We start from the raw sequence: 25,139 nt of genomic DNA on the forward strand, positions 1-25,139 counted from the left end.
CAATTCGACTTACTTGCTAATCCAGAATTGGATAGGAGGTGTAGACATTGGAAGCCAGGACTGAGGTATCAGCGTCTTAGCGGCTGCTATCAGATGTGTTACCAGTGAATTCTTGCACAGGTTATAATCTTTGCACAGTAAGGAGAGGACAAAATATTTCTGAGGTTAAAGGGTAACAAAACTTTTAGACAACGTTAGATTTCCTGGCAGTATTTGTGTCATTAATACATTTTGTAATATACTTTATTAGGAGATTTTGGCTCCTTTCTGTGAAATCCTGTATCTTTTTATTACTTCTATTGCTTCTGTATTGAGAGCTGTTCCTGCCTCTCACTGAATAACTATGTATGAAGTACATGAAAAACACAATTTGGTCTGAAAAGACCCCAGAGTATAATAATTATTTATGGGTGTCCACAGTGGGACATAATACTGTGTGCAGGGGTGACTATGGGGGATAATACTGTGTGCAGGGGCCACTATGGGACATAATACTGTGTGCAGGGGCCACTATGGGGGATAATACTGTGTGCAGGGGCCACTATGGGGGATAATACTGTGTGCAGGGGCCACTATGGGACATAATACTGTGTGCAGGGGCCACTATGGGGGATAATACTGTGTGCAGGGGCCACTATGGGGGATAATACTGTGTGCAGGGGCCACTATGGGGGATAATACTGTGTGCAGGGGCCACTATGGGAGATAATACTGTGTGCAGGGGCCACTATGGGGGATAATACTGTGTACAGGGGCCACTATGGGACATAATACTGTGTGCAGGGGTCACTATGGGACATAATACTGTGTGCAGGGGCCACTATGGGACATAATACTGTGTGCAGGGGTGACTATGGGGGATAATACTGTGTGCAGGGGCCACTATGGGGGATAATACTGTGTGCAGGGGCCACTATGGGGGATAATACTGTGTGCAGGGGCCACTATGGGGGATAATACTGTGTGCAGGGGCCACTATGGGGGATAATACTGTGTGCAGGGGCCACTATGGGGGATAATACTGTGCTAAGGGGCCACTATGGGGCATAATAAAATGTGCAGAAATGCGTAGGAGGGGGTCAGTCGAGGTCTTTGGCGTCGGTGTCGGTCGGAGGCCCATATCAAAAGTTCTCCACGGGGCCCCGCCATTCCTAGTTACGCCACTGGGAGGACACCTCCAACAGTTACATCTTGGACATTATATGGATAGGCTCACATCTCCATAGGAGACTCCGCCGCAGATTGGGCAGAGGTAGAAGTTCTGCATGGAGCATGAAACAGCAAGTGCAATTTTTACGTTACTGTCGCCACTTTGCGAAAAGGAGGCATGCTGAATGCGTGCTGAGAACAAGGCCATTGACCCCCACCAGATCCATCATCATATATACCAGTTGATACCTGAGATCTACGTCTGGTACAAGCTGGCGTAGATGTTAGCGGGGTGCGCGGCCTGCCAGAGGATGTGCCTCATACATCAATATGATGGCAGTTCTGGAATCATCGAGACCTCCCAAGGTGTTTCTGTGTTTCTACTGAAGGCTCTCGTGCAGATCTGGAGCAAAGTGCACGAGCATGCGGCCATGCTGAATTGTGTACATTGGCGCAGGTTACTGAGAAAATATAACCTTCAGCTTGTGAGGAAACCACAACGGAGAAGTGAAAATGGGAACTTTCTTTTTTTACACACATGTAGAGATTTCAACATCCACATGTCAGAGGTTTCTCACTTCATTCAACACAAATTGTGCAATCTAGAAAAACATCTAGCGGGGTCAATGTGCTCTGGAGATCCTTAGACAATTGAAAAAGTGAAGCCCATATATTATATTGTGTCATTACAGAGTGATGAGGATTATCTGTTACAGCCAAGGAAAGACGAAAGTCATTATCTCCGGAAATTAGAGTATTATATAAGACCAAATGTAACAAAAATTATTTAACCCAGAAATGTTGACCATATAGTCTGGTCAGGGCTCCAGTCCAGAACTTTCTCTCCTTGGCCCAGGTAAAACGTGTCTGGCGTTGTCTATTGGTCATGAGTGGCTGGCACATGGAGGTGACACTTGTAACCCATATCCTGGATACGTCTTTGTGTGGTGGCTTTTGAAGCAGCAGCAGTCCACTCCTTATCAATTCCCCAAAAATTTTTTGATAAATATATATAAAACTGAGCAAATCGCATATATATACATATATATATATATATATATATATATATATATATATATATATCATAACCTTATATACGGTAACCAGTAACTGTATATACCGTAACCACTATCCTTATATACTGTAACCACTAACCCTATATACCGTAACCACTAACCCTATATAGTGTAACCACGATCCTTATATACTGTAACCACTAACCCTATATACCGTAACCACTAACCCTATATAGTGTAACCACGATCCTTATATACTGTAACCACTAACCCTATATAGTGTAACCACGATCCTTATATACCGTAACCACTAACCCTATATAGTGTAACCACAATCCTTATATACTGTAACCACTAACCCTATATACTGTAACCACTAACTTTATATACTGTAACCACTAACCCTATATACTGTAACCACTAACTTTATATACTGTAACCACTAACTTTATATACTGTAACCACTAACCCTATATACTGTAACCACTAACTTTATATACCGTAAGCACTATACTTATATACTGTAACCACTAACTCTATATACTGTAACCACAATCCTTATATACTGTAATCACTAACCCTATATACTGTAACCACTAACCCTATATACTGTAACCACTAACTTTATATACTGTAACCACTAACCCTATATACTGTAACCACTAACTTTATATACCGTAACCACTAACCCTATATACTGTAACCACAATCCTTATATACTGTAATCACTAACCCTATATACTGTAACCACTAACCCTATATACTGTAACCACTAACTTTATATACTGTAACCACTAACCCTATATACTGTAACCACTAACTTTATATACCGTAAGCACTATACTTATATACTGTAATCACTAACTCTATATACTGTAACCACAATCCTTATATACTGTAATCACTAACTTTATATACTGTAACCACTAACCCTATATACTGTAACCACTAACTTTATATACCGTAAGCACTATACTTATATACCGTAACCACTAACCCTATATAGTGTAACCACGATCCTTATATACTGTAACCACTAACCCTATATAGTGTAACCACGATCCTTATATACTGTAACCACTAACTTCATATACCGTAAGCACTATACTTATATACCGTAACCACTAACCCTATATAGTGTAACCACAATCCTTATATACTGTAACCACTAACCCTATATACTGTAACCACTAACTTTATATACCGTAAGCACTATACTTATATACTGTAACCACTAACGCTATATACTGCAATCACTAAACCTATATACCGTAACCAATACCCTTATATACCGTAACCACTATCCTTATATACTGTAACCACTATCCTTATATACTATAACCACTAACCCTATATACTAGAACCACTAATTTTATATACCGTAAGCACAGTGGCGTAACGACCGCTGAGGCAGCAGAGGTAGCTGCCACAGGGCCCGACACGTCAGGGGGCCTGGGCCCCCGACGTGTCAATTTAAACATTTTTTTTTAACTTCTGCAAGAATGGGATCGGCCCCGGGGGGCCAGGGGCTAACTTGAAACTTTTTTTTGGGGGGGGGGGGAGAGGACATCTCCTGAGGCCAGGGCATCTCCGCTGTTAACTCTTGCAGCGGAGATGCCGAAGCTCGCTATTACATACCCGGCATCCGGACCCTCCGAGTCAGAGGCAGAGTACTGGAAAGCGAACACCCCGCAAAGGCTAATGACCTATTCACCACGGTACAGCCTGTAAGACCGTTTTTGCAGGGTGTTCGCTTTCCAGTACTCTACCAGGAGCGTGACGAGCATGACCTGCCCCGGTGCCTGTATGCCGCGTCAGAGGGTCCAGATGCTGGATATGTAATAGCGAGCTTCGGCATCTCCGCTGTAAGAGTTAACAGCGGAGATGCCCTGGCCTCAGGCGATGTCCTCTCCCCCCCAAAAAAATAAGGGTCAAGTTAGCCCCCGGCCCCCTGGGGCTGGTCCCCACCGGCCCCATACCTTTAAAGTTGCAGGCCGGCTCCTGCGCGACGAGCTTGCAGGAGCTGACCTGTTCAGATGACAGCCGGGAGCCTAATGAAGGCTCCCAGGCCTGTCATCGCTATATTACTATTGCGGCTGGTCTCTATGACCATCCGCAATAGTAATGTATAGAATCTCCCATAGACTGCAATACACTTGTATTGCCGTCTATGGGACTTGCAATCAAATGACTGCAGGTTCTAGTCCCTGGGGGGGAGGGAGGGGAGTTTTAAAAAAATAAAATAAATAAAGGTACTTTTCAGTTATCGGGCCACTAAGGGACATAATACTGAGTGCAGGGGCCACTAAGGGACATAATAGTGTGTGCAGGGGCCACTAAGGGACATAATACTGAGTGCAGGGGCCACTAAGGGACATAATACTGAGTGCAGGGGCCACTAAGGGACATAATACTGAGTGCAGGGGCCACTAAGGGACATAATACTGAGTGCAGGAGCCACTAAGGGACATAATACTGTGTGCAGGGGCCACTAAGGGACATAATACTGAGTGCAGGGGCCACTATGGGGCATAATACTGTGTGCAGGGGCCACTAAGGGACATAATACTGAGTGCAGGGGCCACTATGGGGCATAATACTGTGTGCAGGGGCCACTAATGGACATAATACTGAGTGCAGGGGCCACTAAGGGACATAATACTGAGTGCAGGGGCCACTAAGGGACATAATACTGAGTGCAGGGGCCACTAAGGGACATAATACTGTGTGCAGGGGCCACTAAGGGACATAATACTGTGTGCAGGGGCCACTAAGGGACATAATACTGAGTGCAGGGGCCACTAATGGACATAATACTGAGTGCAGGGGCCACTATGGGGCATAATACTGTGTGCAGGGGCCACTAATGGACATAATACTGTGTGCAGGGGCCACTAAGGGACAGCGTGCAGGAATGCGGAAGAGGGGGTCGGTCAAGGTCTTCGGTGTCGGTCGGGGGGGGGGGGGGGGCATGTCAAAAGTTCGCCACTGGGCCCCGCCATTCCTAGTTACGCCACTGTGTAAGCACTATACTTATATACTGTAACCACTATCCTTATATACTGTAACCACTATCCTTATATACTGTAACCACTAACTCTATATACTATCTCATATATCTGTAGTTGTGTTCAGTAGAGGTGAATGATCTGTAAATGTCTCTTATTGTCAGTAAATCGGTGACTGTGAATTTCCAATATGTGGATACGTTTTATTGCGCAATAAGAAGGGTGTAAATACTTTTTCTAAGTGGGAAAGATGAAATGTCCATGGAAAGTGCCAAAAAGTAAGGCCGGACTTTCCCTGTAATGTGGCAATAGTTCTAGAGGCTTCACATTCCTGACAAGTGGCTATAAAAGCCCAAAATCTACTTACCACAAGGAAACAGCAGCACAGAGGAGAAGAGGTAAGACATCCGACCTTATACTATCGCCTATACTGTATATACACTGTATATATACGACATATATACTGTATGATATAAGGAGCACTGGAGTGGAGTACCTTATAAAGAAAAATAGAGAACTGTAGATGGCACAGCTTATAATTCCAAATGAAATGTATAGTCAGATAGATTGCACCTTAGGCTTGAAGAAGCGTGACTGTGAACGCGAAACGGCTGTTGCCTCTTTTTTGCCAATTGTGCTATCACTCCCTCCCTTTGGATTTCTTTTACTTATGCACCTAATAAAAGGATTTGTTTTAGAGAAAAGAGAAGACGACTGTCGTCCTTTGGAGAATGTTTGGTGAGTGCCCACCCATTACTGCTCTTTTTTGTTCTATCACTGGAGTGGAGTACGTTGTGGAATATTATGTGGAGTATTATAGTAACGTATAGTCTGGTATTAGACTGGAGTATTACATGAAGTATTATGTACAGTATAATGTGGATATCTATATTACCATACTGATGTAGCAAAGTTTCCCTTGACTTTCTGCAGTGTGATATCTTATCGCAGAAGACAACAAAAGCCATTGGAAGAGTCAAGTTAATAGCCTGCCACTTTGGTAATGTGTTACGTAATAAGATAGACTATGCTACAGCTGTACGTGGACTATTATGTGGAAAATAATGACAGTTTTAAGGGGAGTATTATAGTGGAGTACTATAGTGGAATATTATAGTGGAGTATTATGGTGGAGTACTATGGTGGAGTATTATAGTGGAATATTATAGTGGACTATTATAGTGGAGTATTATAGTGGACTATTATAGTGGAAAACTATAGTGGACTATTAGGCTGCATTCACACGGAGTAAACGCTGGCGTTTTTTGTGTGTTTTTTGCACATAGCGCCGCGTTTACGCCGCGTAGCGCCGCGTTAACGCTGCGTATACGCCGCGTTAACGCCGGGCAACGCCACCGCTAAATAGCGCGGCGTTAACGCGGCGTATACGCGGCGTTAACGCGACGCTACGCGGCGTAAACGCGGCGCTATGTGCAAAAAACACACAAAAAACGCCAGCGTTTACTCCGTGTGAATGCAGCCTTAGAGTGCAGTACTATAGTGGAGCACTATAATGGAGTATTATAGTGGAGTACTATAGTGGAATATTAGAGTGGAGTATAATAGTGGAGTACTATAGTGGAATATTATAGTGGGGTATTATAATGGAGTACTATAGTGGAGTATTATAGTGGACTATTATAGTGGAGTACTATAGTGGATTATTATAGTGGACTACTATAATGGAATATTATAGTGGAGTACTATAGTGGAGTATTATAATGTATTGCTATAGTGGGGTATTATAATGGATTACTATAGTGGAGTATTACAGTGGAGTATTATAGTGGAGTACTATAGTGGAGTATTACAGTGGATTATTATAATGGAGTACTATAGTGGAGTATTACAGTGGAGTATTATAATGGAGTACTATAGTGGAGTATTACAGTGGAGTATTATAATGGAGTACTATAGTGGAGTATTACAGTGGAGTATTATAATGGAGTACTATAGTGGAGTATTACAGTGGATTATTATAATGGAGTACTATAGTGGAGTATTACAGTGGAGTATTATAATGGAGTACTATAGTGGAGTGTTACAGTGGAGTATTATAGTGGCGTACTATAGTGGAGTATTATAGTGGAACACTATAGTGGACTATTATAGAGGAGTTGTGTGTTGTTTCATGTGGTGTTTAATGTAAAGTATTATGTATAATATTATGTAGAGAATAATGTAGTCTATTATTATTTGATATATTTTATGCAGTGGAGTATTATTCGGTACATTATGTGGGATATTATTTGCTGGAGTATTACGTGGTGTGTTATGTAGAGAATAATATAGTGTGTTATTATTTGGTATATTATGTACATTTTTCATGCAATATTATTTGGAGCATAACGCGGACCATTATGTGCAGTATTATTCGGTGTATTATATGGAGTATTATATGTCAGTACTATGTTCTGTGGAGTATTTTGCAGTCTAGACATTGGTGCGGTATTATGTGGTGTATGGAGTATTTTAATAGACTATGATACAGAGTATAATACTATAAAGAGTATTTTGGTGTTTGATCTAAAATATTATGTGCAGTATTATGCAGAGTATTTTATAGTCGTAAGGCATTATGTGGAGTATAATATGGAATATTACAGTATATAGATCCAAACCTCTTGGTTATTTTTTTTTTTTTTTAACTGGAGCTTCATTATTGTTTGTGGCCCAAGTCAAAATTGAAAAAAAAAAAAAATTTATGGCCAAAAAAAACATAAACAAAAAGAACTGCTGAGCAGAGACATGTGGCCGAGCTTCCTCCACAGCTGCACCGCAACAACTGGGCCAAAGTTTGACAAGCTCTGATATAGAGTATGACATCATTCCTGTAGTTAATATTTTACATTTTTTGGACTTTATTTTTCTTTAGAATTTTTAGATCTATTGCGAAATGTTTAACTCAAGTCAATACTTTATTTTACAGTCAAGTTATAAATGTCAGCTTTGGATTGAAGAGATGGTAAGTTGACTATACGATATATATATATGTATATATATACGACTATACGATATATACAGTCCTATGAAAAAGTTTGGGCACCCCTATTAATCTTAATCATTTTTAGTTCTAAATATTTTGGTGTTTATAACAGCCATTTCAGTTTGATATATCTAATAACTGATGGACACAGTAATATTTCAGGATTGAAATGAGGTTTATTGTACTAACAGAAAATGTGCAATATGCATTAAACCAAAATTTGACCGGTGCAAAAGTATGGGCACCTCAACAGAAAAGTGACATTAATATTTAGTAGATCCTCCTTTTGCAAAGATAACAGCCTCTAGTCGCTTCCTGTAGCTTTTAATCAGTTCCTGGATCCTGGATAAAGGTATTTTGGACAAACAATTCAAGTTCAGTTAAGTTAGATGGTCGCCGAGCATGGACAGCCCGCTCTCAAATCATCCCACAGATGTTCAATGATATTCAGGTCTGGGGACTGGGATGGCCATTCCAGAACATTGTAATTGTTCCTCTGCATGAATGCCTGAGGATTTGGAGCGGTGTTTTGGATCATTGTCTTGCTGAAATATCCATCCCCAGCGTAACTTCAACTTCGTCACTGATTCTTGAACATTATTCTCAAGAATCTGCTGATACTGAGTGGAATCCATGCGACCCTCAACTTTAACAAGATTCCCGGTGCCGGCATTGGCCACACAGCCCCAAAGCATGATGGAACCTCCACCAAATTTTACAGTGGGTAGCATGTGTTTTTCTTGGAATGCTGTTTCTTTTTGGACGCCATGCATAACGCCTTTTTTTATAACCAAACAACTCAATTTTTGTTTCCAAAATGAAGCTGCCTTGTCCAAATGTGCTTTTTCATACCTCAGGCAACTCTATTTGTGGCGTACGTGCAGAAACGGCTTCTTTCTCATCACTCTCCCATACAGCTTCTATTTGTGCAAAGTGCGCTGTATAGTTGACCGATGCACAGTGACACCATCTGCAGCAAGATGATGCTGCAGCTCTTTGGAGGTGGTCTGTGGATTGTCCTTGACTGTTCTCACCATTCTTCTTCTCTGCCTTTCTGATATTTTTCTTGGCCTGCCACTTCTGGGCTTAACAAGAACTGTCCCTGTGGTCTTCCATCTCCTTACTATGTTCCTCACAGTGGAAACTGACAGGTTAAATCTCTGAGACAACGTTTTGTATCCTTCCCCTGAACAACTATGTTGAACAATCTTTGTTTTCAGGTCATTTGAGAGTTGTTTTGAGTAGCCCATGATGCCACTCTTCAGAGGAGATTCAAATAGGAGATCAACTTGCAATTGGCCACCTTAAATACCTTTTCTTATGATTGGATACATCTGGCTATGAAGTTCAAAGCTCACTGAGGTTACAAAACCAATTTTGTGCTTCAGTAAGTCAGTAAAAAGTAGTTAGGGGAATTCAAATCAATAAAATGATAAGGGTGCCCATACTTTTGCACCGGTCAAATTTTGGTTTAATGCATATTGCACATTTTCTGTTAGTACAATAAACCTCATTTCAATCCTGAAATATTACTGTGTCCATCAGTTATTAGATATATCAAACTGAAATGGCTGTTGCAAACACCAAAATATTTAGAACAAAAAATGATTAAGATTAGAGATGAGCGAACACTAAAATGTTCGAGGTTCGAAATTCGATTCGAACAGCCGCTCAATGTTCGTGTGTTCGAACGGGTTTCGAACCCCATTATAGTCTATGGGGAACAGATACTCGTTAAGGGGGAAACCCAAATCCGTGTCTGGAGGGTCACCAAGTCCACTATGACACCCCAGGAAATGATGCCAACACCTCTGGAATGACACTGGGACAGCAGGGGAAGCATGTCTGGGGGCATCTAACACACCAAAGACCCTCTATTACCCCAACATCACAGCCTAACAACTACACACTTTACACACTCAATACCACCTCTCTGACAGTAGGAAAACACCTTGAAACATGTGTATTTGGCACTTGCAGTGAGGAGAGCTTGTCACCAGCAGTGAATTTGGCCCTTGTAGTAAGTTGAGGTTGGCACCAACATTTGTTTTGAAAATCAGGGTGGATTGAGCCTCTAACCAGCAGAGTTTGGGCAAATTCATGGTGGAGGGAGCCTCTAAAAACCCCAGTTTGGACCAATTCATGGTGGAGGGAGCCTCTAACCAGCCCAGTTTGGGCAAATTCATGGTGGAGGGAGCCTCTAAACAGCCAAGTTTTGGGAAATTCATGGTGGAGGGAGCCTCTAACCAGCCCAGTTTGGACCAATTCATGGTGGAGGGAGCCTCTAAAAAACCCAGTTTGGACCAATTCATGGTGGAGGGAGCCTCTAAACAGCCCAGTTTGGGCAAATTCATGGTGGAGGGAGCCTCTAAACAGCCCAGTTTGGGCAAATTCATGGTGGAGGGAGCCTCTAACCAGCCCAGTTTGGACCAATTAATGGTGGAGGGAGCCTCTAACCAGCCCAGTTTGGACCAATTCATGGTGGAGGGAGCCTCTAAACAGCCAAGTTTTGGGAAATTCATGGTGGAGGGAGCCTCTAACCAGCCCAGTTTGGACCAATTCATGGTGGAGGGAGCCTCTAAAAAACCCAGTTTGGACCAATTCATGGTGGAGGGAGCCTCTAAACAGCCCAGTTTGGGCAAATTCATGGTGGAGGGAGCCTCTAACCAGCCCAGTTTGGACCAATTAATGGTGGAGGGAGCCTCTAAACAGCCCAGTTTGGGCAAATTCATGGTGGAGGGAGCCTCTAAACAGCCCAGTTTGGGCAAATTCATGGTGGAGGGAGCCTCTAACCAGCCCAGTTTGGACCAATTAATGGTGGAGGGAGCCTCTAAACAGCCCAGTTTGGGCAAATTCATGGTGGAGGGAGCCTCTAACCAGCCCAGTTTGGGCAAATTCATGGTGGAGGGAGCCTCTAACCAGCCCAGTTTGGACCAATTAATGGTGGAGGGAGCCTCTAACCAGCCCAGTTTGGACCAATTCATGGTGGAGGGAGCCTCTAAACAGCCAAGTTTTGGGAAATTCATGGTGGAGGGAGCCTCTAACCAGCCCAGTTTGGACCAATTCATGGTGGAGGGAGCCTCTAAAAAACCCAGTTTGGACCAATTCATGGTGGAGGGAGCCTCTAAACAGCCCAGTTTGGGCAAATTCATGGTGGAGGGAGCCTCTAACCAGCCCAGTTTGGACCAATTAATGGTGGAGGGAGCCTCTAAACAGCCCAGTTTGGGCAAATTCATGGTGGAGGGAGCCTCTAACCAGCCCAGTTTGGACCAATTCATGGTGGAGGGAGCCTCTAACCAGCCCAGTTTGGGCAAATTCATGGTGGAGGGAGCCTCTAACCAGCCCAGTTTGGACCAATTAATGGTGGAGGGAGCCTCTAACCAGCCCAGTTTGGACCAATTCATGGTGGAGGGAGCCTCTAACCAGCCCAGTTTGGACCAATTAATGGTGGAGGGAGCCTCTAAACAGCCAAGTTTTGGGAAATTCATGGTGGAGGGAGCCTCTAACCAGCCCAGTTTGGACCAATTCATGGTGGAGGGAGCCTCTAAAAAACCCAGTTTGGACCAATTCATGGTGGAGGGAGCCTCTAAACAGCCCAGTTTGGGCAAATTCATGGTGGAGGGAGCCTCTAACCAGCCCAGTTTGGACCAATTAATGGTGGAGGGAGCCTCTAAACAGCCCAGTTTGGGCAAATTCATGGTGGAGGGAGCCTCTAAACAGCCAAGTTTTGGGAAATTCATGGTGGAGGGAGCCTCTAACCAGCCCAGTTTGGACCAATTCATGGTGGAGGGAGCCTCTAAACAGCCCAGTTTGGGCAAATTCATGGTGGAGGGAGCCTCTAAAAAACCCAGTTTGGACCAATTCATGGTGGAGGGAGCCTCTAATTAGCCCAGTTTGGACCAATTAATTGTGGAGGGAGCCTCTAACCAGCCCAGTTTGGACCAATTAATGGTGGAGGGAGCCTCTAACCAGCCCAGTTTGGACCAATTCATGGTGGAGGGAGCCTCTAAAAAACCCAGTTTGGACCAATTCATGGTGGAGGGAGCCTCTAATTAGCCCAGTTTGGACCAATTAATTGTGGAGGGAGCCTCTAACCAGCCCAGTTTGGACCAATTAATGGTGGAGGGAGCCTCTAACCAGCCCAGTTTGGACCAATTCATGGTGGAGGGAGCCTCTAAACAGCCCAGTTTGGGCAAATTCATGGTGGAAGGAGCCTCTAACCAGCAGAGTTGTGGGAAAGCAGGGTGGAGGGAGCCTCTAACCAGCAGAGTTGGTGGAAATCAGGGTGGAGGGAGCCTCTAACCAGCAGAGTTGGGGGAAATCATGTTGGAGGGAGCCTAGTATTAGCAGAATTGTGCAACGCTTATGGTGGATGAGTATGAGGATGCGGAGGAATTGGAGAGGTTGAGTACAGACATGGAGTTTCATGTTGGGGTGCTTTACACAGGTGGGCACAAAAATGACGGCTCTACCCAGTGGTGGTTCATTTTTATCAAAGTGAGCCGGTCGGCACTCTCAGCTGACAGACGGGTGCGCTTGTCAGTGATGATGCCACCGGCTGCACTGAACACCCTCTCAGATAGGACGCTGGCGGCAGGACAGGACAGCACCTCCAAGGCATATAGGGCAAGTTCAAGCCACAGGTCCAACTTCGACACCCAATACGTGTAGGGCGCAGAGGGGTCGGAGAGGACAGGGCTGTGGTCGGAAAGGTATTCCCGCAACATGCGCCTATACTTCTCACGCCTGGTGACACTAGGACCCTCCGTGGTGGCACTTTGGCGAGGGGGTGCCATCAAGGTGTCCCAGACCTTAGACAGTGTGCCCCTCGTTTGTGTGGACCGGTGAGAACTTGGTTGCCTACTGGAGGAACTGCCCTCCCTGCCGCCACTGTCACATGCTGGAAACATCTCCATCATATTCTGCACCAATTGCCTGTGGCAAGCATTGATGCGATTGGCCCTCCCCTCTACCGGAATAAAAGACGAGATGTTGTTTTTATACCGGGGGTCAAGGATAGCAAAGATCCAGTACTGGTTGTCCTCCATGATTTTGACAATACGCTTGTCGGTTGTAAAGCACCCCAACATGAACTCAGCCATGTCTGCCACAGTGTTAGTTGGCATGACTCCTCTGGCCCCACCGGAAAGTTCAATCTCCATTTCCTCCTCATCCTCCATGTCTACCCATCCGCGCTGCAACAATGGGACGATTCGAAGTTGCCCGGAAGCCTCCTGTATCACCATCACATCATCGGACAACTCTTCTTCCTCCTCCTCCTCCTCCTCCTCCTCCTCCATTAAACGCAGTGAAGCGGACAGATGTGTGGACCTACTCTCCAGCTGTGACGGATCGGATGCTATCCCTAACTCCTCTGTGTGATCTGAGTTATCCCTGATGTCAATCAGGGATTCTCTCAGAACACACAAGAGCGGGATTGTAAGGCTCACCATCGCATCCTCAGAGCTCACCCTCCTTGTGGACTCCTCAAAGACCCGTAGGATGTCACAAAGGTCTCTCATCCATGGCCACTCATGGATGTGAAACTGAGGCAGCTGACTTTGTGGCACCCTAGGGTTTTGTAGCTGGTATTCCATCAAAGGTCTCTGCTGCTCAACCACTCTATTCAACATCTGAAACGTTGAGTTCCAGCGTGTGGGGACGTCGCACAAAAGCCGGTGTTGTGGCACATGCAGGCGTTGCTGGAGAGATTTTAAGCTAGCAGCGGCTACTGTCGACTTGCGAAAGTGGGCGCACATGCGCCGCACTTTCACCAGTAGCTCTGGAACATTGGGGTAGCTCTTTAGGAAACGTTGCACCACTAGGTTGAAGACGTGGGCCAGGCATGGAACATGTTGGAGTCCGGCAAGCTCCAGAGCTGCTACCAGGTTCCGGCCGTTATCACAAACGACCATGCCTGGGCCCAGGTGCAGCGGCTCAAACCATATTGCCGTCTCATCGAGGAGGGCATCCCTCACCTCGGAGGCAGTGTGCTGTCTGTCCCCCAAGCTGATCAGCTTCAGCACAGCCTGCTGACGTCTACCAACGCCAGTGCTGCAACGTTTCCAACTCGTAGCTGGGGTCAATCTAACAGCGGAGGAGGAGGCGGTGGCGGAGGAGGAGGCGGTGGCGGAGGAGGAGGCGGTAGAGGAGGAGGAGGAGGGGGGTGTTCTTCTCGTGTCCCTGCCAGGAATGTTAGGCGGGGAGACGAGGTACACCGGGCCAGTTTGGGAAGCAGTCCCAGCCTCAACTACATTCACCCAGTGTGCCGTCAGTGAAATGTAGCGTCCCTGTCCGCATGCACTTGTCCACGCGTCGGTGGTCAAGTGGACCTTTGTGCAAAGCGCGGAACTAAGGGCCCGCCTGATGTTGAGTGACACGTGCTGGTGCAAGGCGGGGACGGCACACCGGGAGAAGTAGTGACGGCTAGGGACGGCATAGCGAGGTGCCGCAGTTGCCATCAGGTCCAGGAAGGCGGGAGTTTCAACAAGCCGGAACGCCAACATCTCCTGGGCCAGCAGTTTAGCGATGTTGGCGTTCAAGGCTTGCGCGTGTGGGTGGTTAGCAGTGTATTTCTGCCGCCGCTCCAATGTCTGAGAGATGGTGGGTTGTTGTAAAGAAACGCCTGATGGTGCCTTTGATGGTGCAGGAGAAGGAGATAAGACAGGACCAGGGGAGGATGAGGTAGAAGTCAACAAAGTGGCGGAGGCAGATGAAGTGGTGTCCTGGCTCGTCCTCTGGAGTGCATCGCCAGCACAGTCAGCAGTGGCAGTGGCAGAGGCAGAGGCAGAGGCAGTGGCAGTGGCGTGAACGGCAGGCGGCCTTTGTCCTGCCGTTGCTGCCTGCCACTGATTCCAGTGCTTGGATTCCAAATGACGGCGCATTGAAGTGGTGGACAGGTTGCTCTTCTCAGAGCCCCTAATCAATTTCGAGAGGCAAATTGTGCAGACAACACTATATCTGTCCTCGGCGCATTCCTTGAAAAAACTCCACACCTTCGAGAAACGTGCCCTCGAGGTGGGAGTTTTTCGGGGCTGGGTACGAACTGGAACATCTTGGGAGATTCCGGGTGTGGCCTGGCTTCGCCTAAGCTGCTGACCTCTGCCTCTGCCTCTAGCTACCCTTTTTGGTGCTGCACCTGCCTCAACATCCACACTACTTTCCCCGCTTGACATCCCCCCTGTCCAGGTCGGGTCAGTGTCCTCATCATCCACCACTTCCTCTTCCAACTCCTGTCTCATCTCCTCCTCCCGCACAATGCGCCAGTCAACTGGATGCCCTGACGGCAACTGCGTCACATCATCGTCGATGAGGGTGGGTTGCTGGTCATCCACCACCAAATCGAACGGAGATGGAGGAGACTCTAGTGTTTGAGCATCTGGACACAGATGCTCCTCTGTTAGGTTCGTGGAATCGTGACGTGGAGAGGCAGGTTGAGGGACAATGAAAGGAGCGGAGAACAGCTCTGGGGAGCAGGGACAGTTTGGGTTATTGTTCTGTAAAGCTTCGGAATTTTGGGAGGAAGGAAGACAAGACTGTTGGGTAATAGGAGGAGAGGAGGCAGAGTCTGACTGGCTGCTGGACAATGTGCTGTAAGCGTTCTCTGACAGCCATTGCAAGACCTGTTCCTGGTTCTCGGGCCTACTAAGGTTTGTACCCTGCAGTTTAGTTAATGTGGCAAGCAACCCTGGCACTGTGGAGTGGCGCAATGCTTGCTGCCCCACAGGAGTAGGCACGGGACGCCCTGTGGCTTCACTGCTACCTTGCTCCCCAGAACCATTCCCCCGACCTCGCCCACGGCCTCGTCCACGTCCCTTTCCGGGAGCCTTGCGCATTTTGAATTCCTAGTTAGAAATTGGCACTGTATACCAGTAGTAAAAATTGTGGGTGCACGTAACCCCAATATATTCTTTGAATTCCCAGTCAGACACTGGCACTATATGGCAGTAGCAAGAAATGAGGGTATTTGTATTCCCAATATATTCTTTGAATTCCCAGTCAGACAATGGCACTGTATACCAGTAGTAAAAATTGTGGGTGCACGTAACCCCAATATATTCTTTGAATTACCAGTCAGAAACTGGCACTATATGGCAGTAGCAAGAAATGAGGGTATTTGTATTCCCAATATACTCTTTGAATTCCCAGTCAGACAATGGCACTGTATACCAGTAGTAAAAATTGTGGGTGCACGTAACCCCAATATATTCTTTGAATTACCAGTCAGAAACTGGCACTATATGGCAGTAGCAAGAAATGAGGGTATTTGTATTCCCAATATACTCTTTGAATTCCCAGTCAGACAATGGCACTGTATACCAGTAGTAAAAATTGTGGGTGCACGTAACCCCAATATATTCTTTGAATTACCAGTCAGAAACTGGCACTATATGGCAGTAGCAAGAAATGAGGGTATTTATAACCCCAATATATTCTTTGAATTCCCAGTCAGACAATGGCACTGTATACCAGTAGTAAAAATTGTGGGTGCACGTAACCCCAATATATTCTTTGAATTCCCAGTCAGACACTGGCACTATATGGCAGTAGCAAGAAATGAGGGTATTTGTATTCCCAATATATTCTTTGAATTCCCAGTCAGACAATGGCACTGTATACCAGTAGTAAAAATTGTGGGTGCACGTAACCCCAATATATTCTTTGAATTACCAGTCAGAAACTGGCACTATATGGCAGTAGCAAGAAATGAGGGTATTTGTATTCCCAATATACTCTTTGAATTCCCAGTCAGACAATGGCACTGTATACCAGTAGTAAAAATTGTGGGTGCACGTAACCCCAATATATTCTTTGAATTACCAGTCAGAAACTGGCACTATATGGCAGTAGCAAGAAATGAGGGTATTTGTATTCCCAATATACTCTTTGAATTCCCAGTCAGACAATGGCACTGTATACCAGTAGTAAAAATTGTGGGTGCACGTAACCCCAATATATTCTTTGAATTACCAGTCAGAAACTGGCACTATATGGCAGTAGCAAGAAATGAGGGTATTTATAACCCCAATATATTCTTTGAATTCCCAGTCAGACAATGGCACTGTATACCAGTAGTAAAAATTGTGGGTGCACGTAACCCCAATATATTCTTTGAATTCCCAGTCAGACACTGGCACTATATGGCAGTAGCAAGAAATGAGGGTATTTGTATTCCCAATATATTCTTTGAATTCCCAGTCAGACACTGGCACTATATGGCAGTAGCAAGAAATGAGGGTATTTGTATTCCCAATATATTCTTTGAATTCCCAGTCAGACAATGGCACTGTATACCAGTAGTAAAAATTGTGGGTGCACGTAACCCCAATATATTCTTTGAATTCCCAGTCAGACACTGGCACTATATGGCAGTAGCAAGAAATGAGGGTATTTGTATTCCCAATATATTCTTTGAATTCCCAGTCAGACAATGGCACTGTATACCAGTAGTAAAAATTGTGGGTGCACGTAACCCCAATATATTCTTTGAATTCACAGTCAGACACTGGCACTATATGGCAGTAGCAAGAAATGAGGGTATTTGTATTCCCAATATATTCTTTGAATTCCCAGTCAGACAATGGCACTGTATACCAGTAGTAAAAATTGTGGGTGCACGTAACCCCAATATATTCTTTGAATTCCCAGTCAGACACTGGCACTATATGGCAGTAGCAAGAAATGAGGGTATTTGTATTCCCAATATACTCTTTGAATTCCCAGTCAGACAATGGCACTGTATACCAGTAGTAAAAATTGTGGGTGCACGTAACCCCAATATATTCTTTGAATTCCCAGTCAGAAACTGGCACTATATGGCAGTAGCAAGAAATGAGGGTATTTATAACCCCAATATATTCTTTGAATTACCAGTCAGAAACTGGCACTATATGGCAGTAGCAAGAAATGAGGGTATTTGTATTCCCAATATATTCTTTGAATTCCCAGTCAGACAATGGCACTGTATACCAGTAGTAAAAATTGTGGGTGTATATAGCCCCAATTCTATTGCTAGGGGACTTGCAGGGTATTTCTGGGGTGAAGGTGGGGGGGCACACCGTTGGAACGGGTATCGGGGTATATATCGGGTATACGGGAATACACTGACAGTGTATTCCATTCAGGATCCTGGGAAAGCTGGGTTGCGGCGATTGAGCCCGTCAGTGCCACGTTACACTGACAAGCTTCTCCCTGGAATTTAGCTCTTACAAGAGCTGTTGGTTGTCTTCTCCTTCCTATCCTAGCCTGTCCCTGCCTACCCAGAATCTAAGCCCTAGCTAGCTGGACGGAAACCTCCGTCCTCGGTGAATTGCAAGCTCAGAATGACGCGAAGCTGGGCGTCGCTGTTCTTTTAAATTAGAGGTCACATGTTTTCGGCAGCCAATGGGTTTTGCCTACTTTTTTCAACGTCACCGGTGTCGTAGTTCCTGTCCCACCTACCCTGCGCTGTTATTGGAGCAAAAAAGGCGCCAGGGAAGGTGGGAGGGGAATCGAGTAATGGCGCACTTTACCACGCGGTGTTCGATTCGATTCGAACATGCCGAACAGCCTAATATCCGATCGAACATGAGTTCGATAGAACACTGTTCGCTCATCTCTAATTAAGATTAATAGGGGTGCCCAAACTTTTTCATAGGACTGTATATATATATATATATATATATATATATAATCAAAAAGTCCACCCCTTCCTGACTGCCCCCTATAGTACGGTCTACTGGGATGCCGGAAAAAAAATTCACAATGATATGAAATTGAAAAAAAAAACAAAAAAAAAACGCAGTACTGCCATTTTCTTACGGGTTTCGTTTTCATGGCTTCGACTCTACGGTACAAATGCTATGTTAGCTTTATTCTCCAGGTCGGTACGATCACGGAGATACCAAATTTATATAGTTTTTCATGTTTCAATAACTTTACAAAAATTCTAAATTGGGAAAAGAAAATTTTTTCTTTGGATCTCCATATTCTGACAACTGTAACTTTTTTACATTTTAGTGTACGGAGTTGTGCAAGGTCTCTTTTTTTGCGGGACAATCTGTAGTTTTTATTGATACCATGTTGGACAATGGGTGATATTTTGATCACTTTTAATTCCGTTTTGTTAGGGAGGCAAATCTGCAAAAATCGCCAATCCAGCCATTTTGCGAGTTCATCGGGTGATCTGCTGATTTCGGCATTGTTCATTGGCAATACATCGTCCTGCTAGGAAACAATGAAAGTGCACGTTGGGGAAACGATCTCTTTAGAAATCCAAGCACAATCATTGGCAGGGGAATAATTAGAGGTTCACGGGTCCTGATGCAAAAAGTTCAGCTTGGGACCCCCCTGTACAGCCATCTATATATTTTGCACTTTTTTTTCCATCTCTATCTGGGTCCAGACCGTTCCCATCCCCAATTATTGCCCCCTACATAATAATTGTGCCCTTTTTGTGCCAGAACTTCCTTCTACAGAATTGTTTTCGACTATATACTGCTGAACAACTGCTATTTTTGTCATTAAGAGGGTAATATTCTCCTTTCTGACAGTGGAAGGCTGTGTATCATTATTGTTCTCACTCCAGTGCACCAAAGGGCAGGGGTAATATATTTATTATGCACAGACTGTCGCCCATCAAAAAAACAGGAAGGAGATCAAAGATGTTTAATAAGGTTGACCTGTGACCCCTATAGGTGCACCAGGGCTTATGGGCCCCCTAGGTCTCCTGGATGTATTGCCATTAGGATGTAATGTGATGTCCAAGAGCAGGTAGGGGGTGTCGACACCCATCAATCTGATATCCAAACCTCACCCAGGACTGAAAAACTCCTTTTGCTACCTAGTGTCAAGAATTTTCCTGTGTACCCGTTGGGAAGTTTAATGTCAGGTTGGTCGTTACAGATCCGTGTAGGGCAGGATCCAGAAACCTACCCTATGTATGTCGGAACAGCCAAACAGTTCTTTCTTTCATTGGGTATAGAATTTCTTAAATCTGATCATTTTGGTGGATCTCGATGAGATGGCCCATCAGTGAAGGTTTCAGTGGGTTATTGCACCCTAGCAATGGCCCGGACCTTCTTTCTAAAGAGACAGTAGTATTGGTGCTTGAGTTACTTTATATATGGTCCATGAATAGTTTACAAACAAAAACATCCATATTGACTCACCAGATATTTCATTTTTCTTTTTTTTTTTCCAGAAAATGAAGAACTTTCCCATCCTTTTTGTTCTTCTCTTCTCCGGATGTTTTGCACTGAAAGGTGAACGCACATTATATGTTCTGTATGATGATCAATGTGTAATCCATGAAGTGGTTAAAAAAGTGGAGCAGCCATGACACATACTGTCAAGTGTAGAAAAGTCACGTCAAGTCTACCTGTATGTGGAGAGATGTTGTAGCACGGGGCTTGACAATTTTTGTTAAACATGGCCGGGAAGTAGGGTTGAGACGATCTTAAGATTTCAGGATCAATTTCCGATCATTTTCCAGCCGATCCCGATCGTGAAATTTGGATTGGAATCCGATCTTTTTCGATCCTTATCCTCAACCCTAGTCAATGCTTCTCTATGGGAAAAGTCACTTTTAGGGTTGAGCCGATCTTGAGATAACCTCCGATCTCGATCCCGCTGGAAAAGATCGGGATCGGAATTCCGATCACGATGGTGAAATGTACTCGATCGCCGATCGGAATCTGATTTTTTCCAGTCCCGATCGTTCAACCCTAATAGTTGTAGATTCTTGAAGACTACTCTGTTTCCCACCTTGCCATCTACACCAAAGCTACAATATGAAGCTGGGGCAGTGATGTCATTATTCATTGCTAGAGATGAGCAAACCAGTTCAGAACCCACACGATTTAACCTGAATAGTCCAAAAATTTTGGGTTTTACCAATCCCGAAATCTCTTGGGTTTGGCACACACAAATCACATGACCTTGGGGAGGTTCATGTAGAGACAAAATGTGATATAACAGTGTAATAGATCAATTCGCACAATAGGAGTGAGGGTCTGCTTTCCTGTCTGAAGAGATGTGCTTTTAGGAAGTGCTTGAAGCTGTAGACGTTGGATAGAATCAGATTGTCCATGGTTGAGCATTCCAGAGAAGTGGTGCAACTTGGGAGAAATCTTGGAGATGGGTGTGGGAGGCTCTGATAATCGAAGATGTTAGCCTTAGGTCATTGGCCAAACAGAGAGCATGATTATTATTATTATTATCTTTGTGTATATTTTGGTCTAGGTAAAAATATCATCTTCCCTAGGCCGACAGCCACTGACCATATGATTCTGAAGCCGACTGTGGACAAACCTTTGCATCAACTTTCCGTATGTCTACGCTCCTATACTGACCTCAAACGAGAGCATTCTCTTTTTTCCATGGCCTTGCAGGGTTCAGGAAAGGACAACACTTTCCTTATATTTCCAAAACCACCAAACATATGCCAAGTTCACATAAATCATGAAGCAATTACATTTACAGTGGATTCCGAGGTTCTAGACTGGAAACACACTTGTGTCACTTGGGACTCTGAGACTGGACTGGTCCAACTTTGGATAAATGGCAGGCCTTATCCTAGAAAAGGTGCAAAGAATAGATCACCCATAGGACCCGAGATGTGCGTCGTCCTTGGGCAGGAACAGGACAGTTTATGTGGTGGTTTTGCAGCTGGTCAATCATTTGTAGGTGAAATACGTGATGTCCATGTGTGGGATCATGTTCTGGACCCAGAATCTCTAAGAAGGTTTTCTACTGGTTATGATATTGTAGGTGGAAATATCTTTAACTGGATAAGTGGAGCTACAGAGATCAAAGGAGGAGTTGTTGTCTTGGAGAATGAAGAATCCAAATGATTAACTAAAATCAATGCAAGCCGATTGTCTTTGTATTCCATATGGTGACTATTACAGTATATCTAAGTATATCCATTTATTACTGCATGTGTAAGGCTTCATTCTGCCCATACAATATGTAGACATCATCTGTGATTCCTTAAATGTGAGATCGCAAATTAATAAATATTTTTTTCTATAGCAGAACCATTATCAATTGTGTCTTAAGATGAAACCTATGTGAGATATCTAATAACGTTCAGGTGTCGTACACGGATCCAACCACCTCCAATAGTCTACATATGGTAGTCTTGACTTTTAACAACAAAAGCCAATAAAAAGTCATTGAAAAAGTCAAGATTCTGGACGAGACTGTTAAAGAGGTTGTGCCCTTGAGGACACAATCTTTGTGCATAAGGAAGAGGATAAGTTTCAGGAGGCTGGAGGTCCAAACAAAGTGATCAAGAGAATGGGGGACCAAATGGAGCACCAGTAAACTGGCATGATCGGCACTCCATTCACTGCTATGGAGCTTCAGGTAGTTCCAGAGATTGCTGTCCCAGCAACCCTATAAAATTTGCTAATTAACCTGGTGTTAAATGTAGTCTGTCACCAGGCCCAACATATTAACCCCACCCAGCGGTTAGGTAGGTTAGGGTCACCTGAATGAAACAGTGTTTTCTCCTTTCAATTGCCAAGATACTGACTCTTAGGTCAAGATGCTCCAGATCCTTGGAGCATCAAGGGTATTGCTGCTGTTCCATAGAGTTAAGCTGCAATGTCCTCATAGCTCCAAAGAGCTGATTTCCATATTGAGAAAAATGGTGATATCTGGTCCACGGAGGAATCAATTCACAAGAGGAGGACACTGTTTAACACAGATGACCCTAATGCTGAATTCTGGTGGCCCACTTTAAGGTCTTGTAGGATAGATCATGAATAAGTTTGGAAGAAATCAAATTTGTTAAAAGTTTCCAAAAGTTTCAGATTTCAGGGCATCCAAAAGTTCTGAGGTTCACCCTGCAAGAATTGACTAAAATGGTGGCAGATATTTTACAAATCAGAGATAGACAGAAGAAGAATCATATATTCTTGGCTGGTACCCCAATGGGCTTCCCTACAATGTCAACTAGGAAGTGCTGCTCCAAAATACAGATAAATAGTGGATTAGTCGTAGTCAGTTTGTTTCATAGTGAGGAGGAGAAAATAGATAGCTACAATGAACTCATAGAAATATAGATTTTTGAGATATAAAGGGATCAGTCATTGTGTAAGGAAATTGCTAGAAGAACAATTCCCCAGTAGCTGCTGGTGAACCCCAGGAGGAAGGGAACGACAAGACAGTGAGGCCTAAGCTGAACCCATCCCCTGTCCTTGCCTACTTGCCTCACTGCCCTAGGTGACAGAGGACAACTAGGTGGCAGTCCCTTCTTATGGTATAGGTAATAACACAGAATGAAGACAAGGCAAACAATGAACAGGAGGTCAGCTAGCCAAGGGGTCGGAGCCAGTTGAGCAGTGCAGCACAGAATCAAAATCCAAGAGAACAGTCACAAGAAAAACCAAGGATCAGAAAAGCAAATATAAAAATTAACAGTATAGAGCCAGGACACACAGAAATGCAAATAGCAAGCACCGAGGTCAGTGTGAGAAAACAATATATAGGAAGAAAGAACCTGCCCTAGACTTCATACGAAAGAAAGATGTCAATCGCACAAGCAAGGCTGAGATTGTTTTTGGTGCCTGATGTGCTAATTAATCTCTGTAATGTCAGAAGGGCGGTGTCAGTCAGGGGGCGTGATTCAGAGTTCCAGTCAGACGCAACCAGTGCCAGAGCTCAGAATCACACCCCTTGTCTGCTCCTGCCTAACACCTCCCTCCTGACAGTACAGAGCCTAAATAGTACTGTATATCAGGCACCAAAAATAACAGCATTGATTGCTCAGGAATGGTGGGGGCTAGAGAAAAAAATCAAAAAGTGTCAGAATCAGTGGAGCTGCAGCTACTAAATGCTGTAAAGAGTTGGACTTGTTGGACAAGGTAAAAGGTTCTCTTTAGGATTCTGCTGATTCAGAGGAGTGGCTTGTCAAACATAACATTTGCTGCACACTAAGCCTTGTGGATCTCTGTTTACGTTCTTTAAAACTTTGGAGTTATACATGTGGTGAGGTGGAGGTACCGGGAGTCAGACTCCCTCCGATCAAATATTGATGGTCTATTCTAAAGAGCAAGACTGAAATCCGGAGAACATTAGATTTTACTATGGAAGGCATTCATGACTGTAAACGTACTGTTGGGTTATTTGCAAACATACACAAATTTGTCTTATTTCAATTTTAACCCATCCCGTAACCATCCTCCCTACTAGGACAGCAAATTTCCATGCATTAGTACTATGTTTCACTTACACAAATCGTTGACGTGCTTGGGATTATAGAACAGGGTTTTGGAGCAGTCTCATCACTCAGACAGACCTTTGGAGGGTAAAGTGGTCATAATGGAGAGTCTTGAGTACATTGTTGGGATGGTAGTTGAAGTGGCGATTCTTCTCGTTGTAGTCCCAGGACACTTTGGGATATTCATGGTCTATATCCATGACATGGTGGAGAAAAAAGGTTGGGACGTAAAGGATCTACTTTTCTGCGGTCTTAGCATTTGTAAACTTGTTGATGGACTTTTTAAAGTCATTCAGAATTTTATTCTAATTTTGGATGCAAATTCTTTTTGGATTTTCTATAACGTTTTTATCCTCTTGGCCCGGCTCACCACCATGTCCTGCACCCTCTACTTCTCCACTTGGCTTAGCGTTTACTTCTGTCTGAAGATTGTCAACCTCAAGAATAGATGGTACATCTCTATACAGAGAAGATTTCCTCAAATATTCCCATGGCTTCTGCTGTTCTCTGTGGTGGGATCTGTCCTCTGTAGCTTTCCATTGGCTTTCTTCGGTTCCGAAAGCTTATATGAAAACACAACCTTATTGTCACTGTATGGAAATGGAACAAAGAGTTACTCTATAGGTTCCGATCTATGGATCTCAAGTGGATTTTATATTATAATATCGTTCTTGTGGTTTATGCTTTTTTTGGGGTCTTCATGTCCAATTGTTGCTTCTCTTTACCGACATATGAGAAGGATACAAGTCTCTACTTCCGGATCTACAAGTCCT

At 44.3% G+C, this 25,139-nt stretch overlaps 1 protein-coding gene across 4 annotated transcripts; it reads left to right on the forward strand.

The window, feature by feature from the left end:
- Window positions 1-5,525: 5,525 nt before the first annotated feature.
- Window positions 5,526-22,124, forward strand: LOC142212989 (jeltraxin-like). Of its 4 annotated transcripts, XM_075281128.1 has the most exons (6): window positions 5,550-5,571; window positions 5,872-5,911; window positions 6,107-6,173; window positions 8,103-8,138; window positions 20,341-20,401; window positions 21,381-22,124. In XM_075281128.1, exons 4-6 carry the CDS (start codon window positions 8,136-8,138, stop codon window positions 21,989-21,991), a joined length of 675 nt encoding a protein of 224 aa, XP_075137229.1. In that variant the 5' UTR covers window positions 5,550-5,571; window positions 5,872-5,911; window positions 6,107-6,173; window positions 8,103-8,135; the 3' UTR covers window positions 21,992-22,124. The 4 variants fall into 4 exon arrangements, with proteins under 4 accessions (XP_075137230.1, XP_075137229.1, XP_075137231.1 ...); XM_075281129.1 differs by lacking the exon at window positions 6,107-6,173 and having other exon boundaries at window positions 5,526-5,571; XM_075281130.1 differs by lacking the exon at window positions 8,103-8,138.
- Window positions 22,125-25,139: the final 3,015 nt, after the last annotated feature.

The sequence above is a fragment of the Leptodactylus fuscus genome, chromosome 7 (assembly GCF_031893055.1).
Source record: "Leptodactylus fuscus isolate aLepFus1 chromosome 7, aLepFus1.hap2, whole genome shotgun sequence".
In the NCBI taxonomy this organism is placed as follows: Eukaryota; Metazoa; Chordata; class Amphibia; order Anura; family Leptodactylidae; genus Leptodactylus; species Leptodactylus fuscus.